Source organism: Aethalodelphis obliquidens, unplaced genomic scaffold (genome assembly GCF_003676395.1).
Source record: "Aethalodelphis obliquidens isolate GAN/ISIS:26980383/991018 unplaced genomic scaffold, ASM367639v1 scaffold90, whole genome shotgun sequence".
Classification (NCBI taxonomy): Eukaryota; Metazoa; Chordata; class Mammalia; order Artiodactyla; family Delphinidae; genus Aethalodelphis; species Aethalodelphis obliquidens.
Genome location: NW_020838034.1, coordinates 5,321,259 through 5,341,579, shown reverse-complemented (window position 1 = coordinate 5,341,579; position 20,321 = coordinate 5,321,259). Strand labels below are relative to the sequence as shown.

At 41.2% G+C, this 20,321-nt stretch overlaps 1 protein-coding gene across 2 annotated transcripts in view; it reads left to right on the top strand.

Annotated features, from left to right (window-relative positions):
- The window catches only part of COPA (coat protein complex I subunit alpha), a 50,620-nt gene that overhangs the window by 27,163 nt on the left and 3,136 nt on the right, over positions 1 to 20,321 (top strand). The window contains exons 11-27 of one of the 2 annotated variants that reach the window (XM_027095319.1): positions 3,066 to 3,216; positions 4,153 to 4,219; positions 5,166 to 5,241; positions 7,134 to 7,216; positions 8,037 to 8,176; positions 8,741 to 8,826; positions 8,942 to 9,080; positions 14,731 to 14,893; positions 14,996 to 15,142; positions 15,912 to 16,101; positions 16,224 to 16,319; positions 17,473 to 17,561; positions 17,755 to 17,878; positions 18,748 to 18,837; positions 19,018 to 19,127; positions 19,531 to 19,608; positions 19,772 to 19,840. In XM_027095319.1, coding sequence (XP_026951120.1) covers positions 3,066 to 3,216; positions 4,153 to 4,219; positions 5,166 to 5,241; positions 7,134 to 7,216; positions 8,037 to 8,176; positions 8,741 to 8,826; positions 8,942 to 9,080; positions 14,731 to 14,893; positions 14,996 to 15,142; positions 15,912 to 16,101; positions 16,224 to 16,319; positions 17,473 to 17,561; positions 17,755 to 17,878; positions 18,748 to 18,837; positions 19,018 to 19,127; positions 19,531 to 19,608; positions 19,772 to 19,840 — 1,898 coding nt within the window. Of the gene's footprint in view, positions 1 to 3,065; positions 3,217 to 4,152; positions 4,220 to 5,165; positions 5,242 to 7,133; positions 7,217 to 8,036; positions 8,177 to 8,740; positions 8,827 to 8,914; positions 9,081 to 14,730; positions 14,894 to 14,995; positions 15,143 to 15,911; positions 16,102 to 16,223; positions 16,320 to 17,472; positions 17,562 to 17,754; positions 17,879 to 18,747; positions 18,838 to 19,017; positions 19,128 to 19,530; positions 19,609 to 19,771; positions 19,841 to 20,321 lie in introns of both variants that reach the window. The other variant, XM_027095318.1, reaches the window with a different exon arrangement.

Here is a 20,321-nt window from a genome sequence, read left to right as displayed (position 1 = left end):
AAATAAAATCAGAGTTTGTGGGACTATAAGAGAGAATCATGGTCTACCAAACCAATTAAGAGAAACGTAAAAATCTACAGAGGGAAAAAATGACATTCTTATGGACGGGAAAAGTGATTTTTCTTATATGGAAAGACAAAAGGCTAGTCTGCATGGTGACAACTATTCATTATGCCTCCATAGCATCTACAGGAAAAGAAGACAGGAGGACTGACCATCAGATGACTAAGCCCACTTGTATATTAGAGTATAATAAATCTATGAAAGGAGTTGATTGATCCAGTCAATACCTGGCAAACTGCAATATCCTCTGGAAAACTTGAAAATGGTTTAAGAAAGTGGGTTGCTATTTCAGTATTGCAGTTTATTCAATGCATTTAAAATTTATTGTAGCCTTAATGCACAGAATAAAATGACTTACAAGCAATTTTTGTTAGCAGTAGCTAGAGAATGGGTAATTGACCATTCTGGTGAATATAGTGGTAGTCCCGCACCTGGTCCTTCTTGTGGTGTTTCTAAAAGAGCCCTCCACAAAGATCCACCTTGTCAACTATCAGGTAAAATAAAAGAACATATTCTAGAGGAAATAATACCCACATGACTAAAAAAAAATGCTGCGGGGCTTCCCTGGTGGCACAGTGGTTAAGAATCTGCCTGCCAGTGCAGGGGATACAGATTCAAGCCCTGGTCCGGGAAGATCCCACATGCCGCAGAGCAGCTAAGCCCATGCACCACAACTACTGAGCCTGCACTCTAGAGCCCTCAAGTCACAACTACTGAACCTGCGTGCCATAACTACTGAAGCCCAAGCACCTAGAGCCTGTACTCTGCAACGAGAAGCCACCTCAATGAGAAGCCTGCACACTGCAACAAAGAGTAGCCCCCACTTGCCGCAACTAGAGAAAGCCCGTGTGCAGCAATGAAGACCCAATGCAGCCAAAAATAAATAAAATTTAAAAAAACAATGCCGCCAGAAAATGTAGAGTCTGCTCTTCCAGGGGAAAGCACAGTGAAACAGGATATATTTGTAATAGATGTTCTGTTCCCCTGCACAGAGGTGCCTGCTGTACTGCCTATCACACTCTAATGAAATATTAGAATGCTTTAGTAAGACATGTACAAAGTTTCAAAAAAATACATTAAGTGCAAAAACAGTTGTTGATAATTATACTCAAACGTGGATGTTTCAGTATTCACTTACGTAACAAATCGCTGGCCACAGGCACCAGTTTCTGCAAAAATCCCCCGGCCAATAATGGGTTAAGATTCTCTCCTTATCTTTAACTCTTGCCATTTTAATTATAATATGTCACGGTGAGGATCTCTTTGGGTTCATCTTATTTGGGAATCTCTGTGCTTCTTGGACCTGGATATCTACTTCCTTCCTCAGGTTAGGAAACTTTTCAGCCATTATTTATTCAAATACGGTTTCTGTCCCTTTCTCTCTTCTCCTTTGGGAATCCTATAATGTGAAAGTTAGTATGCTTGATGTTGTCCCAGAAGTCCCTTAACTCTCCTCATTTAAAAAAAAATTCTTTCTTTTTGCTGTTACAATTGGGTGATTTCCACTGTTCTGTCTTACAGATTGCTCATCTGTTCTTCCATATAATCTAATCTGCTGTTGATTCCCTCTAGCATATTTTTTCTGTTTTTGTATTCTTCACTTTTGATTGGTTCTTTCTTATATTTTCTAAGTCTTTGTTGAAGTTGTCACTGAATTCTTCCATTCTTCAACCAAGTTTGGTTAGCATCCTTATGACTGTTTCTTTGAACTCTTTATCAGATAAATTACTTATCTCTGTTTCATTAGGGTTTTTTTCTGGGGCTTTATTTTGTTGTTTCTTTTGGAACATATTCCTCTGTCTCCCTTTTGTTTGACTTTTTGTTTCTATGAATTTAAGCAAAACAGCTACCTCTCCTGGTCTTTTAAGGAGTGGCCTTAACGGGTGAAAGCATTCCTGTGTAGATTGTTTGCACCTGGCAGCTTTGGCAGGCTTGCTGGGGCTGGAGTGCATCTGGGCAGGCATAGTCCCTGGGGAGTGTGGTCTCTTGGTGGAGTGCCTGGAGCTGGAGTGGGCGTGGGGCAGTCCCTGGAAAGCACTACACCTGAGGCCATGGAACTTTTATTTGTAGTGAAGGGAGGTAGACCCATAAAACAATAAATATATAAAACAATGTATGGTGAAAACTGCTTTAAAAGAAAGTTAAGCAAAAGTAAGTGGGATAGAGAGGGAAGAGTGTAGGGACTGCTGCTTTATATTGGGTGTTCAGGAAAGTGAAGGAGAATGATAAATACATTGACAGTGGGAACAGCAAATGCAAAGACCGTGATATGAGAAATGTTTAACATGTTTGAGGAACATCAGAGTGGCCAGCTGGAGCACAGTAAGGGGCTAAGTAATAGGAGGTAAGACCAAGCCAGATTGGGCATTGCCTTGTAGGCCATTAGAATTTAAGACTTTATTCTGAAAGAATGGAAAGCCATTGGAAGGTGTTGGGTAGGGAAGTGACATGATCTGATTTATGTGTGGAGTGTATACTAGGAGGACAAAGACTGAAGGTTTTTCTGAGTGATGGATAATGTTAGTAGGGAAAAGCAAAACATTTTTAAAAAACAGAACCAGAAAGGCTTTTTAAACTAGCATCCATTTGTTCAGCACTTACTTTCTATGTTTGTTATTTGATAGTGACTGGGGAAGGATGGAAATTATTGTAATTTCTCTTTTCAGGGAGCTCAGTGTATACTGGGGATGATATACCTAAACAATTACAGTGCAGAATGGTACGTGCTGTGACGGAGGTTTGTACAAAGCAGTTAGGACAACATAGAGGAGGGTTTGTCTAATGTGGCAGTATGATAGAGTGAGTATTGGTAAATGATTTACAGGTGTTTACTTGAATAAAGATTCCAAGAATTGTGAGAATTTAGGCAAATAAAGAATGCATTTAGGTGTCTTAACTTTGTTTTTAGCATACATATACAGTAGTCATCTTTGTGTATCTCCTGTTTCCAGTTTTCTTTCTTGCCTACAGCTAATTCTTCCTCCCTTTTCCCTGTGGCCCAGGCCATGATGGTGGCATGATTGTATTTAAACTGGAACGGGAACGGCCAGCCTATGCTGTTCATGGCAATATGCTTCATTACGTCAAGGACCGATTCTTACGTCAGTTGGATTTCAACAGCTCCAAAGATGTAGCTGTGATGCAGTTGCGGAGGTAAATCAGACTTGTTTCTTCCCTCCAAAGTGTCTCATCTGTTACCATGAAACAATACTCACAAACTGGAGTCTGTTCTTTTAACAACGTTTTGGATCTCATCTCCTGTCACAGATAGAATCCCCAGGAGCGTGGTGGTGGCCATGAGGCCAATGGGGGCTTCCCTGTTGACAATGCTAGAGACCCTGTGGAAAGGAAATCATATTGCCAAGCTTGCCAGGTGTCTTGAAAACCAGGGAAAGTTTCCTGGTTGAGAGTAGCCCAACTTGGTGACAGGCCTCTTTGCCTTTATTTAGCATTTTTTTTCTATACCTCTCCCTTTGCTTTTCAGCAAAATGCATGCAACTCTAAACCAGAATATATGTCTCTGGAAACTCTTAACTCTGAAGATATGATAATATCTAGGGTGCCTGGCAAAAGGAACTATCCTCTTGGAAAGCCAGATGTATCAGCATGCTGAAACATTCATGGTGGCAGGCTTTGGCATAAGGGTTTGATAACCACCCTCCAGCGTTACGACAATAAAAAAATCGGTTTGTGTTATCACTCCAAGGGACAGGAGAAACTAGCCAGAGACAAATCACATCATGTTACTCTGTGGTATCCACTGCAATTATGTGTAGGAATTTGTACCCAAGAAGAATCAATCCCACTCACTACAGTGAGTGCTAGCCATACCTTCTGTTGAATAAGTAGACTTGTACTAGGTGTGCTTTTTTAAAACTCTATGCTCAAAGCTGAAATAGGGGAGTCCCTAAGCCTTAAAGGAAGGAAGAAATAGATGCAACATTCATTTATTTTTATTTCTGATTATAAAAATGATAAGTATATCTGTAAAGATGAGGTAAGTAGGAGGTGTAGGAGTAATTCCTTTTTTCCTATTGTCATTATATCTTTTTACTAATTTCTCTGTTTTTTGTATATGTATATCTCTAGTGGTTCCAAGTTTCCAGTGTTCAACATGTCGTACAATCCAGCAGAAAATGCAGTCCTACTGTGTACAGTAAGTAAACCTCCTAGGATCTCCTCATTTCCCATAGGTCTCTTTCTCATGCCCTTAGAGGATCTCTAATGGCTTCTTTGAAACCATTTAATGGTCATTTTGAGAGAGCTGAAACAGTAAACAGAGACTCAAACCAGGTAGGCTTCAGCTGTCATAAACAAGTTAAGGGTTTGTGTACTTATATCTTTCATATGGCTAACAACTTCTAAACTTAATGGAGCGTTGGGATGAATCACCCAAATCACTGAAAGTAATTTGAAAGAATGTTTGGGACTATATCCTATTCAAAGGAGATGCTTATCTTGATTCCCTCCATTTGGGTGAAAATAGTAGAGCTGATTTTGAGAAGAGTTCCTTTCAGTGGTGTTACCTTTGGGGGTCATCAAGTAGCCCTCCACATTTCTTGCCATACAATTAAAAAAAAAAAAGAAAGAAATGGCATTCTAATTTTAGTGCCTTCATTGCCAAGTCAGAAGAATGAAAACCTGTCTTTCCCAATATGACGTCTAGTGTCTGATCCCAGTTCTTCTTCAATATCTAACAGCCCCATATTTTCCTCCTGGCACTTTTCTTTAATGTTTTTTCTTTGATGTCTTTTTTTTTACCTTCAAACAGACTTTTAAGTTGATGAATAAACTCAGGTGGGGCACTGGAATATTGGGGTCTTAGTCTGTTAATTTGTGGAATAGAGAGCAGTCCTTGCTTTCATTCAAAAGATATCTACATCTTTGGAAGATAAAAGAAAAATAAGGTGACATGAATGCTGAATTCTTTGGCAACGAGCCCTATAATTTTTAGCTGTAGAAACGTTCAAATGCCTTCTGAGTGAAAGGTGTGAAAAGTATAGTTTCAGGTTGCTGTCTGTATAATGGTGCTGTTTTCTATGTCAGAGTAAACTGGTATCTTGGGTGCTCTCTTACTAACAATTCCTCCCTTTCCTCTACAGAGAGCCAGTAATTTAGAGAATAGTACCTATGACTTGTACACCATCCCCAAGGATGCCGACTCCCAGAATCCTGATGGTAGGCATTCTCTTTGTATACCCGACTCTGCTCCTAGCTTTCCTCACCCGTATCATCACTCCTCTTCAAGTTTTTCACATTCTGTCCCCAGGCCATGGCCACATCACTCATGTCTGTTGGCAGGTGCTGCTGACAGTTGCATCAGAGGCAACTGTGGTGTGAAATATTCATGTTCCTTCTCCATTTTATTACTCCAGCTAGATATATATATTTTATAATTTGGTTATTAGAAACTCTCCATTTTCTCTTTCAGCACAGCATGTTATCCTAGTTTATTGTCAGCTGATGTGACTTTCACCCTGGTAGTTTCATTTATTTAAAAACATGGTTCCAATCTTGCAGTGTCTCATCCTGGGACTAGGGATTTATGCTCTCCCATCCATATCCAGATCCGATTTGCTTCCTTTTGCATGTCAGAAAGATGAGGCTGTTAACAGCCTCTCACCGCACCAGGGATCCCGGATCCAGCTGAGACCCCTGCCTACCTCTTCCATCACCACCATCCCTTTTTAGTCCTTTCTGCTAGAACTTGCTGACAAAACATTCTCAGAATAGATTTGAGTCTCACTTATGCTCCTTTTAGTGTACTCCCTCCAGTTGGTTTGTAGGTCAGAGGTTTGTTCCTCAGGTCCCCACTTTTAGTACCATACTTTCATGATATTTTAGAGCGAATCAACAGATTCTGAGAAATATTTTGCTAGCTCTGTCCTATTGTGGGTGCCACTGTGTCATTATTGCTGCTAATATCATCACTCTCCTATAAGTGTGGTCATGGTGGAAAGAGAGAAAACCTGTATGTCTTTGATATCCATAAATCAAAGTCTCCCCTATAAATTAATCAGTCAAGCCATTTCTGACCAATTTTTTTTGTTTGGTCCTGCTTACCCATCCCCTTCTTTTCCCCATCTGTTTACAATTAATAGAGTCTAAAATATTTTTGTTTTGTCTTATAACCACTTTTATTTTATCTTCTCCATTTTTTTGAGGGAGATAATAATTATTAAAGGAATAAAGGTACAGCACAGCGGAAGAGAAAGAGGAAAGGCTTGAATAGTGTGGTTCTTCGGCCCTTGGAAAATGGGAGTGTTGGTTATGATAATAATTAATTTTGTAAATTGCCTGACACCCCTGGTTGTCAAGGGGTGGCCTGGCAAGGCTGGCCAGCACGTATTGTCCAGTTTTTTGCTGATACTAATAGATAAAATAGTATTTCCACGCATCCTTCTGTGTATCTCCTTTGAAGTTTCCCAGAGTGTGGAGTACCCATTCGGAATTCTAATCAGCCAGTGAAATGTTTGGGAACTGAGAAACATGTTGTAACTTTGTTGAGTGAATGATTGACATTTATGGAGCATCAGCTTGGTGCTAAATACTGCCCAGCTTAGAGCTGCCTGGATTTAGTTAGGAGCACTCTGCCCCATCCTGCTCTACTAGGAGGTCTGCATTTGCATGTTAAAAGCAGCAGAGCAGCTGCGTCCTGGAGAGGGGGCTCTGTCTCTACTCCAGCTTGTTGAGATAGGAGGTCCAAGACACTCACAGGCTGCTTGCTTTGTGCCGCAGCTTGGCCAGCGAGGCCCTGCTCGTTAGCTTGATGGAATGTGCTGTCTCCCAAGATGGGGGTGGTCCTTCTGCCAGTATATGGTGTTGGCTGAAATGCAGTCACTTGGCCTAGAGAAAAGAGGCTTGGCAAGGGTGGAGGTTGGAGTTTGGAGGGAACTGGTGGGGAAAAGTCACTGACAATAGCCTCAGGTTATGGCTGAATAAGTTAGGAAGCAGCTGAACTGGCAAAGCCAACATGGCAGCCAGCAAGACTGGCAGCTTCGTGGCACCTGACTCTGTCACCTGGCAGTAGCTTACTACATGTTCCTGCCCTTTGGTTTTGCTCTTCTCAGCTCCTGAAGGGAAACGGTCCTCAGGCCTGACAGCTGTTTGGGTTGCTCGCAATCGGTTTGCTGTCCTAGATCGGATGCATTCGGTGAGTTAAGACTAAAAAGGGAAATTAATTTGGAGAGTGTGGTGGCAGTGGCCTGTGTATTGCAGAATAAAGAGCATTTTTTTTTCCCTTACTCTGCCCTGGGCAGCTGTGGTCCTCGTGTATTGGCTGCTTTCTCCTTAACTCTACCCCAAACCCCTTGGGAAAAAAAAGGCCTTAAAATTGATTTGATTGGGTGGATTATCACTGTGGCTCTGGGCTTAAGAACCAAGCTAAAGTCACTCTTGATGACACAGGAGGCAAAAAACATCAAATTTGAAATAGGTGAGCTGGGAAGTCCCTGACGGTCCAGTGGTTAGGACTTGGCACTTTCACTGCTGGGGCCCGGGTTCGATCCCTGGTCTGGGACCTAAGATCCTGCAAGCCACGTGGCAAGTCCCCACCCCCTCAACACCAAAAAAATGAAATAGGTGAGCTAGATAAGAAGTAGATCCTCTTATCCTACTACCTCTGATGGTACTTAAAATGTAATGGATCCTAAAAAAGTTAAGCAAAGCTGTCTCAAGAAAATATTTAACAAAAATTTAAGCCTCAGAAGTGCTGTATTCTGTCCCTGGTTGGTTGAGGAATTTAGATTTTAGTTGGACTTCTCAGGATATTTTAATTAAAAAAAAAAAAAGCTATCAAGACCCTTGGAGAGGATCTTAGTTGGAGTGGTCTACGTAGAGTGGTGATTGAACTGGACAGACAGAAAAAAAAATACTTTGTTTATTGAAGCTAAGGAATAATTGCTGAGGGACATTGTCAGCTGGCATCATCTTACATGTATTTCTCTTAACCCCACCTTATGTACTCATTTCAGCTTCTGATCAAGAATCTGAAGAATGAGATCACCAAAAAGGTACAGGTGCCCAACTGTGATGAGATTTTTTACGCTGGCACAGGCAACCTCCTGCTTCGAGACGCAGAATCCATCACGCTCTTTGACGTACAGCAGAAGCGGTAACATGTCAGATGCCCCTAAGCAGACAGGCATATTGTGGGGGAGAGTGGAAATCTTTAGTGGGAGCTTTTCTTCCCCCAAGTGAGTTTGACCTGGGCTTAGCCACTTCTTGTGCTGTAACTCCAAGACTCTTTCTAACCACTTTTTTTCCTCTGTGATCACTCTCCATCCTGTACATACACACTAGCATTACAACAAGGGTCTTATTTGTTTTCAGAGCATTTATCTGAACAAAGAATGCTCTTGCGACTTAGAATAATAGGGACACAGAAATGAATAACATAGTTCCTGTACTTAAAGGAGCTTACAGTCCATTGGTGAAAACAGACATACACAAGTCCCTAATAATACATGGGAATGAGGGGCAGGGAGTTGAGGAAGAGGGAAGTATACAATGTGAGCCAAATGTTTAAGTCACTGAACTGTAATACAGAAAATGTTTATTTGGTATTATTTTAAGAAATTTCGGTTTACATTAATTTGGAGATGAAAAGGAGTTTAGGTCATAACCTGGAATAAGGGAATCAGGTCCACTCATATTTGCCCTTCTCTCTCTATCCCAGGACTCTGGCATCTGTGAAGATTTCCAAGGTGAAATATGTTATCTGGTCAGCAGACATGTCCCATGTAGCACTACTGGCCAAACATGGTAAGTCTTCATTATGTCCACCCTGATTTAGAGACCAGTCCCTCCCTCCCCATCCCTGCCAGTCTACTTCACTCACCCTGTCCAGCAGAGCACTCATGTCCTTTGCCTCTTACAGCCATTGTGATCTGTAACCGCAAACTGGAGGCTCTATGTAACATTCATGAGAACATTCGTGTCAAGAGTGGGGCCTGGGATGAGAGTGGGGTATTTATCTATACCACAAGCAACCACATCAAATATGCTGTCACCACTGGGTAAGTTGATTATCTGAGATACAGAATGGGAGAAAGTGGCTTCTTAAAATCACTGTCGTGTCTCAGGAGACATACTGAAGTCCTCCTTGAACTGTCTTCATGGAAAAGCTTTGTCTGGCATATATGTGCTAGGAGCATCAAAACATTCTTTTTTCAACTCTTTTAAAATTGTGAAATATGACACAAATATAGAAAATTACATAGGTTATAAATATATGAAATAGCAAATAGTTACATAATGAACATCTGTGTAACTGCTACCCAAGTCAAGAAATAGAACATTTCTGGCACCCCAGAAGCCCTTTGCCATGTGGTCCCTATTGATCACATCCCTCTCTCTTCCTCAAAGATAACATTCTGACTTTTATGATAATTTCTTTCTTGCTTTTCTTTGCAACTTTACCACCCAGTGTGTGTCTTAAAATAATGGTTTAATTTTGCCTGGTTTTGAACTTCATGTAAATTAAATCATGCTGAATGTATTATTTCATATTTTGCTTATTTTGCTCAATATATTGTTTGTAAGATTCATCCATGTTGTAGCTCTAGATTATTTGTTTCTGCTGTTGTATAGTATTCTATTATATAAATATGCTACAGTTTATCAGTTCTATTCTAGAGGGATAGTTGGGTGATTTCTAGGTTTTGTCTATTATAAATGATGTTCTTTTAAACATTCTTCCATGAATTCTGGTTCATATGCACATACATTTCTCTCTAGGGCAGAATTGCTAGGTCATAGAGCGTGCTTATCTTCACATTTGCTAGGTAATGTGAGAGTGGTTTTACCAATTTGCATGCCAACCAGTGTTGTATAAAAGTTTCTTTGCTTGTCACACTGGCCAGCACTTGGCCTTTGTCAGACTCATTTTTGTCTGGTGGATGTGCAATGTATCTTGTAATTTTACTTTGCTATTCTCTGATTCCCCAGGAGATTGGACAACTTTTTATTTAGCCATCCATCAGGATTTCCTCTTCTATGAATTCTGTTCAAGTCTTTTATCCTTTATTTAAATGAGTTATCCTTGTTCTTTTGTTATAGGAGTTCTTTATATATTTGAATATCAGTCCTTTATCAGGGCTATGTGTTGCAAATATTAATATCTCCTCCCATTCTATAGTATGTCTTTTGATTCTCTTTTGATATCTGTTAATGAACAGAAGTTCTTAGTTTAATGTAGTTGAGTTTATGAATCTTATTCTTTATGGATATCAGGTTTTGTGTCCTATTTAAGAAATCTTTGTTGACTCCAAGATAATAAAGGCATTCTTTTATATTTTCTTATGAAAACTTTATAGTTTTACCTTTTATATCTAGGTCTATAATCTACCTGAAGTTGATTTTTTTGTATGGTGTGAGGTGTCGTGAGCTCAGCTTTACTTTTTCCATAAGGACACTCAGTTTTGTACCAACATCATGTATCGAAAAAACCAGCCTTTCCCCATAGTTCCGCAGAGCCATCTTTGTGATATATGAATCACGTTTAAAAAAATGTAAGGATCTGTTTTTTGTTTTTTTATTTTTGGCTGCATTGGGTCTTTGTTGCTGCACGTGGGCTTTCTCTAGTTGCGGCGAGCGGGGGCTACTCTTCGTTGCAGTGCGCGGGCTTCTCATTGCAGTGGCTTCTCTTGTTGCGGAGCACAGGCTCTAGGCACGCGGGCTTCAGTTGTTGTGGCACGTGGGCTCTAGAGTGCAGGCTCAGTAGTTGTGGCACATGGGCTTAGTTGCTCTGCAGCATGTGGGATCTTCCTGGACCAGGGATTGAACCCGTGTCCCCTGCATTGGCAGGCGGATTCTTAACTACTGTGCCACCAGTGAAGTCCCAAGAATCTGTTTTTTGTGGTCTGTCTCTGATTGAATTCTACACTGTCTTAAGTATTATAGTCTTGTAAGTCTTTACAACTGGTAAAGCAGTTCCACAAATCTTACCCACTTTGTTTTACTTTTTTTTAAGTTATTAGGCTATTTTCAAATTAGTTTTGCCTTGAAAAGGCATATTTTCAAGTAATTTTTTGTCTTGAAAAAGTATAAATTTTAGATTAGCTTGTGAAATTCCATGCCAAAAACAAAAAAAGACAAACGAGAGTTCCTGGGCCCTGGTCGAGGAACTAAGATCATTTTTTTTTTTTTAAAAAGTTGATTTTTCTCTCTCTCTTTTGTTTTTAATTAATTAATTTATTTTTGGCTGCGTTGGGTCTTCGTTGCTGCATGCAGGCTTTCTCTAATTGCAGTGAGGGGGGCACTACTCTTCGTTGCAGTGCATGGGCTTCTCATTGCAGTGGCTTCTCTTGTTGAGGAACATGGGCTTTAGGCGCACGGGCTTCACTAGTTGTGGCACACAGGCTCAGTAGTTGTGGCGCACGGGCTTAGTTGCTCCATGGCACGTGGGATCTTCCCAGACCAGGGCTCGAACCTGTGTCCCCTTCATTGGCAGGGGGATTCTTAACCACTGCGCCACGAGCGAAGCCCCGGGAGCTAAGATCTTGCAAGCCTCACGGCATGGCAAAAAACCCCCAAAAAAACAGAAAGCAAAAAACCCTATTGTGATTTCAGTTGGGATTGTGAATCTGTATGTGATTTGGGGATTTTGGGTGTAATTGTTATCTTTACAATATTAAGTTTCCTAATTTGTGAACATGATATAGTAGTTCTTCATTTATTTAGGGCTTCTGAAACATCTTTAAATAAAGCTTTATAATTTTATCCATAGAGATTTTGCATTTTCTTTGGTTAGATTTATTCTTAGGCACTTGATAGTTTTTAATGCTATTTATAAATGTATAGTATCCATTTAAAACTTCAATTTTATAATTTTTCCTGATATTTAGAAATACAACTAAGTTGTTTTGGGGGTTTTTTGTTTTGTTTTGTTTTGTTTTGTTTTTTGCGGTACACTGCTGTGGCCTCTCCCGTTGCGGAGCACAGGCTCTGGACACGCAGGCTCAGCGGCCATGGCCCACGGGCCTAGCCGCTCCGCGGCATGTGGGATCCTCCCGAACCGGGGCATGAATCCGTGTCTCCTGCATTGGCAGGCGGACTCTCAACCACTGCGCCACCAGGGAAGCGCCATAACTAAGTTTTAAATTAATTTTATCTCAGAGACCTTGCTAGACTCTTATTAATTCTATTAATTTATTTATATTTTCTTTTCAAATACTCATAGCATCTGTAGGTAATGACACTTTTGTTTCTTCTTTCCAGCACTTATTCTTTTTTTTTTTTTAGCGCTTATTCTTTTATGTATTTTTCTTGTCTTACAGCACTGACCAAGATCTCCAGCACAGTGCTGAATAAACACGGTGATAGCAAACTTTCTTGTCTTGTTCCCAATTTACAGTGTCACTTTTCAGTGTATTGGCATTATGTAAGCTTGCTGTAGATTTTTTTATAGATACTTTTTATCTACTGAGGAATTTCTTCGCTATATCTCAAACGAATATTGAATTTTTTTAAACCCCTTTTCTGCATATATTGAGGTAGTCATGCAGTTTTTCTCCTTTTGTTGATTAATGTAGTGAATTAAATTGATTTTTTTTTAAATGTTAGACCAACATTGTATTCCTTATACAAATCTGACTTGGTCATGGTGTTTTACCCTCTTCAAATATTGCTTGTTTCAGTCTGCTAATATTTTGTTTAGGATTTTGCATCTTTGTATATATATGTGTGTGAGATTGCCCTGTGATTTCCCTTTTCCTTTCTGTCCTTGTCAGGCTTTGGTATTGAGGTAGTGCTAATTTCATAAAATAAGCAAAATAATATACTTTATTCATCTGTTCTCTCATTGAGTTTGTATAAGATTGGAATTAATTCTTCCTTGAATGGTAGGTAGAATTTGCCAGTGTAGTCATTCAGGCCTGGTACTTATAGGAGGATTTAAAAATATGATTCAGTTAATTTTATGTAATAATTACAGGACTGTAGGAGTTTTCTGTTTCTTTTTAGTCAATTTTGGTAAATTTTACTCTTCTGGGAATTTGATCATTTAAAAACATTTATGCATATCCTCATTCTGCAAGATCTATAGTGATATCCCTTTTTGCATCCCTATTATTGCCATTTCATCCTCTTTTTCTTTTTTTTTTAAAGAAACTTATTTATTTTGTTTATTTATTTTTCGCTGTGTTGGGTCTTCGTTGCTGCACGCAGGCTTTCTCTAGTTGCAGCAAGTGGGGACTACTCTTTGTTGCAGTGCATGGGCTTCTCATTGCAGTAGCTTCTCTTGTTGCAGAACACGGGCTCTAGGCACACGGGCTTCAGTAGTCGCAGTGTGTGGGCTCAGTAGTTGTGGCTCGCGGGCTCTAGAGCGCAGGCTCAGTAGTCGTGGTACACGGGCTTAGTTGCTCCGCAGCATGTGGGATCTTCCTGGACCAGGGCTCAAACCCGTGTCCCCTGCATTGGCAGGCGGATTCTTAACCACTCTACCACCAGGGAAGTTCCCATCCTTTTTTTCTTAATTAGCTTCATGAGAGGTTTATCAGTTTTACCCAGCTTTTGCCTTTATTGAACTTCTCTATTGTACTTTTGTTTTCTATTTCTTAATTTGTACTATTGACTTTATTTTTTGCTTCTAAGTACACTCTTTGTTTTAACTTTAGAAAGAACCATAAGGGCTTCCCTGGTGGCGCAGTGGTTGAGAGTCTGCCTGCCAATGCAGGGGACACGGGTTTGTGCACTGGTCCGGGAAGATCCCATGTGCCGCAGAGCGGCTGGGCCTGTGAGCCATGGCCGCCGAGCCTGCGCGTCCAGAGCCTGTGCTCCACAACAGGAGAGGCCACAACAGTGAGAGGCCCACGTACCACAAAAAAAAAAAAAAAAAAAGAACCATACAGTTTTTGAGTTGGATGCTTACTAATTTTTAGTCTTTCTCCTAATATTAAGCATGTAGACCTCATTAATTTTCAGTCTTTCGTCTAATATAGTATATGCACTTAACACTATAAATTGTCCATCAAGTATTGTGTTAGCTATAGCCACAAGTTTTAATCTGTAAACTTTTAATTTTTATTCAGTTTAAAATATTATGTGCTGGGCTTCCCTGGTGGCACAGTGGATGGGAGTCCGCGGGTTCGTGCCCTGGTCCGGGGGGATCCCATGTGCCGCGGAGTGGCTGGGCCCGTGAGCCATGGCCACTGGGCCTGCACATCTGGAGCCTGTGCTCTGCAGTGGGAGGGAACACAGCAGTGAGAGGCCCATGTACCGCAAAAAAATATATATATATTATGTGCTTTGCATCATTTCTTTGTACATCAGAAGTCTTCACATCTACCTCTCTTCCACTTTCACTTATAACTTATAAGGAAGGATTTAACTGTTCATAGTGGCCTAGTGATTATATATCAGAACTTAAGATTTAACTTTTAGGTCTGGTTCTGATACCTGTGTCTGTTAGATCCTAGAGTACTAGCTTATAAAGAGAAATCATACCATCTGCCCCATCTTTTCCCACTTCATACAAGAGAATAAAATAAATTAATTTGGTTCTGCTCTTTTTTGAATCACTTCCTATCTATACTATTGTTTAAATGGCACTTGACAAAAGGGTAATGAGAAGATAAAAGGCTGGGTCCTAGGCTTGTTTTATTTCTTTACAGGCTGGATTTACTCTTACACTGACTTAAAGCTGTGCTCTCTAACTCTTATTCTTAGGGACTATGGGATCATCCGAACTCTGGATTTACCTATCTATGTCACACGGGTGAAGGGCAACAATGTATATTGCCTAGACAGAGAGTGTCGTCCTCGGGTGCTCACCATTGATCCAACTGAGTTCAAGTTCAAGCTGGCCCTGATCAACAGAAAATATGATGAGGTGTGAAATGAGGAAGCATATTAGGAGTATTGAGAAGGGCAGCACTCCTTTTCTCCTATAAGTGATCTCTATTTCCTGCCCTAACCCTCCCCAAATGTCTAGGTACTACACATGGTAAGGAACGCCAAACTTGTAGGCCAGTCTATCATTGCGTATCTCCAGAAGAAGGGATATCCTGAAGTGGCACTGCACTTCGTCAAAGATGAGAAGACTCGCTTTAGTCTTGCACTGGAGTGTGGAAACATTGAGGTGAGAGAAGTATGGTTATAAGCCCCATATTGTTGTAGAGGAGGTGAGAGGGTTAGGGTGGCGTTGGGAAGACATTATTCTGGGCTTGCTTCTTCAGCCAATAGAATGGAATTCAGAATTTTTCTAGTTGTTAGATTGAGCTATCTTCCTGTTGCTGTTTGGCCATCTTTGCTTCTGCCCCAGCACTTCTATTGTTGTTGTCGCTCTGAGTTAGTCTGAATTCAGTAACTTTTAGAACAGAACCAAGATAGCATAGAATTTGGAAAATTTCATTATTTCCTTGACATTTGACTTGCTAACTGGCGGCGTAGATGAAGGAGTACTTATTAAATGTTGAGGCCTAGAGTCTATAGGCATTATTTTTAAATGGGGAGAAGCCTAAGGAAAATTGACTTTCTTACTTCTGAACTTCCTTCTTATTTCTTCTGAGGAGCCCCTGTGGATCTTCAAACCTGGCAAATGGGAAATATGATAGCTAAGCAAGAATTGGCCTTATGGAATCAGCAACTGCTAGAAGATGATTTTGCTGTAAAAGTAAATTTCTGAGGAGGAGGATAATGTGATGTGATTCTTCTATCCATGGATCCTAAGGGATCTTATTTGTTGATTGAATTTTCAGTACTATTAGATTGAAAACAAAGCTAGGAGGATTGAAAGTGTAAAGAGTTCCTTGGGAGATTTACTTAGAGACAGACGTTTTGACTGTAGTCCCTGGTTTTGAGTCACAATAACCTCCAACCTGTTAACTCTAACTCTGGGGATTCTTTAGATTGCTCTGGAAGCAGCCAAAGCACTGGATGACAAGAATTGCTGGGAAAAACTGGGAGAAGTGGCCTTACTACAGGGGAACCACCAGATTGTGGAAATGTGTTATCAGCGCACCAAAAACTTTGACAAACTTTCCTTCTTGTACCTTATCACTGGCAATCTAGAGAAACTTCGCAAGATGATGAAAATTGGTGAGACCCCAGAAACTAAGGATGGGAAAAGGGGTCCTTGGGGGAAGGAAGAAGGCAAATAGAGGCAAGAGAGAACTTGAGAGAGAAGACCTAACTTGGTGTCTCTTATTGACTTGGTGCAGCTGAGATCCGAAAGGACATGAGTGGCCATTATCAGAATGCCCTCTACCTGGGAGACGTGTCAGAGCGGGTACGGATCCTGAAGAACTGTGGGCAAAGTAAGTATCCAGGACTCACTTCCTTTGGGGCCTTAGGAAGTATTTTCTCTTTATGGTGAGTTATTCATATGTAGTAGTGAGGGATTTCCCTTCATTGCACATTTTTTCAAGACTGCATGCTCCTACCATGCTCAGAGACTTTCTTCAAAGCCAAATGGAGGGACAGCCAAAAAATATAGTTTGGCTAGGCACTCTTAGGAAAATAGTTAATATCTTGGGGGAAATGGGTTTTAAAAGGTCCTGGAGCAGATACCGTAGTAAATGTGGTTGGTTGAATGCCATTAGAGTTTTATCGTTTTACTTCAAATCTGGAGGTTTCGCCCATTTATTTATTCATTTTATATTTAAGGGGTATTTTTTGAGAACCCACTGTATACCAAGCATTATACTAGCACTTGAGATACCTTAGGGAATAAGACAGGTGAAAGATGTGGTGTGGACCAAGGTGCTAGCTGTGAATGGGTGAGCAATGGTCAGATTCGGCATATATTTTAAAGGTAGAACCAACGTGATTTGTCGAAGGGGACTGGTTGGGGGGATGTGAGAGAGAGCAGACTGGCATGAGTCCAAGGTTCTTGTTAACACTGATGATAGATCTTAAGGATAAGCAACTGTTTTAGTTATTTATTGCTATATAACAAATTACCCAAAACTTAGTAGTTTAAAACAACAAATGTTGATTATCTCAGTTTGCAGCATGACTTAGCTGGGTGCCTCTGGCTCAGTGTCTCTCATGAGGCTGCAGTCAAGGTGTTGGCCAAGGCTGCAGACATTTCAAGGCTCAAGTAGGGGAGGATCCACTCCCACATTCGCTCTGTGGCTGTGGGCAGTCCTCAGGTCCTCACTGGCTATTGGCTGGGAGACCTCAGTTTTCTGCTCTGTAGTCTTTTCCATAGGGCAGTTCACAGTATGGCAGTTGGTTTCCCTTAGAGCAAATGAGGGCACCCAAGATGGAAGCCATAGTCTTTGTATCCTAATCTCAGAAGTGACATCCCATCATTTCTCCCACATACTGTTCATTAGAAGCGAGTCAATAGATCCAGCCCACACTGAAGGGAAGGACTTATGCAGGGACTTGACCAGGAGGCAGACATCAGGACACCAGTATTCACTTGGAAATGTACCTATACCACAAAGTCTGTTTTCTTAACAGAGTCACTGGCCTATCTCACAGCTGCTACCCATGGTTTAGATGAAGAAGCTGAGAGCCTGAAGGAGACATTTGACCCAGAGAAGGAGGCAGTGAGTCTTTATTTACATAAGTATCTCTGATTACAGGATTAACTCTGAGATCTTGGGACTATTTAAACCTACAAATGTTACTCCCCACCTGGTTACCAGGAGAGGCAGAGAAACAAATGAGATCAAAGGAGGCTCCATAACCTTCCCTAGATGGTTCCTGAGAGCTGTTTGCTTTTAACCTTCTATCTTTCAGATCCCAGACATTGACCCTAATGCCAAGCTGCTTCAGCCACCTGCACCTATCATGCCATTGGATACCAATTGGCCCTTATTGACTGTATCTAAAGGGTTCTTTGAAGGCTCCATTGCCAGCAAGGGTAAGTGCCCACTTCTTCCATAGCATTTTTGTTGTGTGCTTGTTTTCTGAAAAGCTGTCCTAGAGAGTACCATTAACTATTCTATCCTTTTCCTCTCTCCTTTTTTCTGTGTGATGCCTCATGCAACACTGAGATGCCAATTAAAGTTAAAGTCTTTTAAAAACTAAATAAAAGCATTATGGCATCATTAAAATTTGGAAGATAGGAGGGAAAAAGAGAGATGTTTCTTAGTCCATGGCTCTAACAACCACTGTTAACATTTTGGTGTATTTTCTTAGATTTTACCATATATGTAGTCATACTCTCCGTTCTGTGTTTTATCATTCATGACATACAATCTTCAGGTATAACTCAGCTACCTCAATTCTGTCACGTGGGTATACCCACTACCACTCCCACCCTTACACTCCTGTTTTCTCGGCTATGTCTACTAGTTTGTTTCTCCCAGCTGAGAGCCTAGCTAGACCCTTGGGCATTTCGTGCCCAGTCCTGCTCTTTCTTCCATATCCTCTCATCTAGCCTTTGTCCTCATGCCCTGTACACACTGTAGTGGTGGTAACTTAGCAAAGATCTCAGCAAGAAATGCCAAGAGTTGGCACCAAAGGCTGGTTAGTAAGAAATTGTTTGAGGCAGTTTTTGGTAGCAGGAAGGCCAGTTGTTTTCATCTCTCTTCTATTCCCTCTCTCTGTGAAACCTATGCTAACCAGGTTAGCATAATATAGATATCACAAAAATAAACAAAAACAGTAAGTGGACACAACATTGGCACCTGCTTCTGTAAGGATGCAACAGTTTGCCTGCAGAGGAGGCCATATCTTAGACTTAGCTGGCTGTAACCAGCTCCTCCTTTCTGTTCCTTCCCTCTGTAGGGAAGGGAGGAGCACTGGCTGCTGACATTGACATTGACACCGTTGGTACTGAGGGCTGGGGAGAGGATGCGGAGCTGCAGCTGGACGAAGGTATGCATGTTCTTCTAGGAGTGTTCTGGGCAGATGGGCTCCCTGGAGTGGGACTGGGTTGTGGGGCAGTTCTGCAGGGTGCTGGACCATAGGACCAACAAGGATCCCAGTGTTTTTCTTTCCTTTGGCTAAAATTGTGTCACTTTGAGAATCTATGTTGAGCCTGGATTTTCCTTACAGATGGGTTTGTGGAGGCTACAGAAGGTTTGGGGGATGATGCTCTTGGCAAGGGACAGGAAGAAGGAGGTGGCTGGGACGTGGAAGAAGATCTGGAGCTTCCTCCTGAGCTGGTATGTGGAATTTTCACCCTTGTAAGGTTCTCTCCATTTCTCCCTGTGGAGGCCGGTGGCCTTATCACCCCCCCAACACCTGTCCTGAGGTCCCTGAACGGGAGGGGGTCTGGATCCTCCTAGTCTGATGCTTAACTCCCATTTGAAAGAAAGAATAATAAGATTAACTAGGGTAGTGCCAGTGTCATCTTATGAAAAGGCAGCAAGCTTTTTTGCCTGATTGGCGCTTTTGGTGTATCGTTTTGTTACTGGGAAAGCTTCTCCTATTTTGAGAGTCATCTTCCACAACCACCACCCCTCTTCCCCAACAGAGGCTGGGAATAAGGTAGAGTTGTGTTTAGATTTATCAAGGCAAATTGCTTGAATGGCTTAAAAAATGACTCACTCTTTATTTTTCCCCTAGGATATACCCCCTGGTGTAGCTGGTGGGGCTGAGGATGGGTTCTTTGTGCCCCCCACTAAGGGAACCAGCCCAACTCAGGTAAGCAGGGAAACGGTCCTGTAGGGATAAGTGTTTCTGAGCTGGCTATACTTGATTAATGTGTAAAGAATATCGACACTCTTCTATTACAGATATAGAGTAGGACTGTTGGGAAGAGAAAGACCAAAATTTCACTTATCTTGGGTTTTCTGTTTCTTGTTAGATCTGGTGCAATAACTCTCAGCTTCCAGTTGATCACATCCTGGCAGGCTCTTTTGAAACAGCCATGCGGGTAAGTCTTAAAGCTACCTTGGCTTTTGTTGAGTGTGCCTTGCCTACGGTCCCAGGGGGATGATTGATTCATCTTAACCAAATGGAAATTATTATACCCACAAGGGCAGAGGTGTATATTTAACGTGGAAGTCTTTGGTCTTGCCTAAGGAAACTTGCCTCATAAGGCCTTCCTCTTACGTGCTTTCAGTCTGGCTTAGTAATCTCGTAAGGTGGATTCTTCCAGCCATCTTCCACCCATTTATAGCGTGCTTTCTGGCTCACATCAGTGAAGTGAGCACCCCTTAATGAACAGGTGTAGTTTTTGAACACTAAGCCATCTGCTATCGTAGCAATAACAAAAACAACCACAACTGCAACAGCCACTAACATTCAGTGTTGACTGTGTGCCAGGCATTATCATAAATGCTTTATGGGTATTATTAAATGAGGTAGATCCTATAATTAAATATAATTTACTGATGAGGAAACAAGTACAGAGA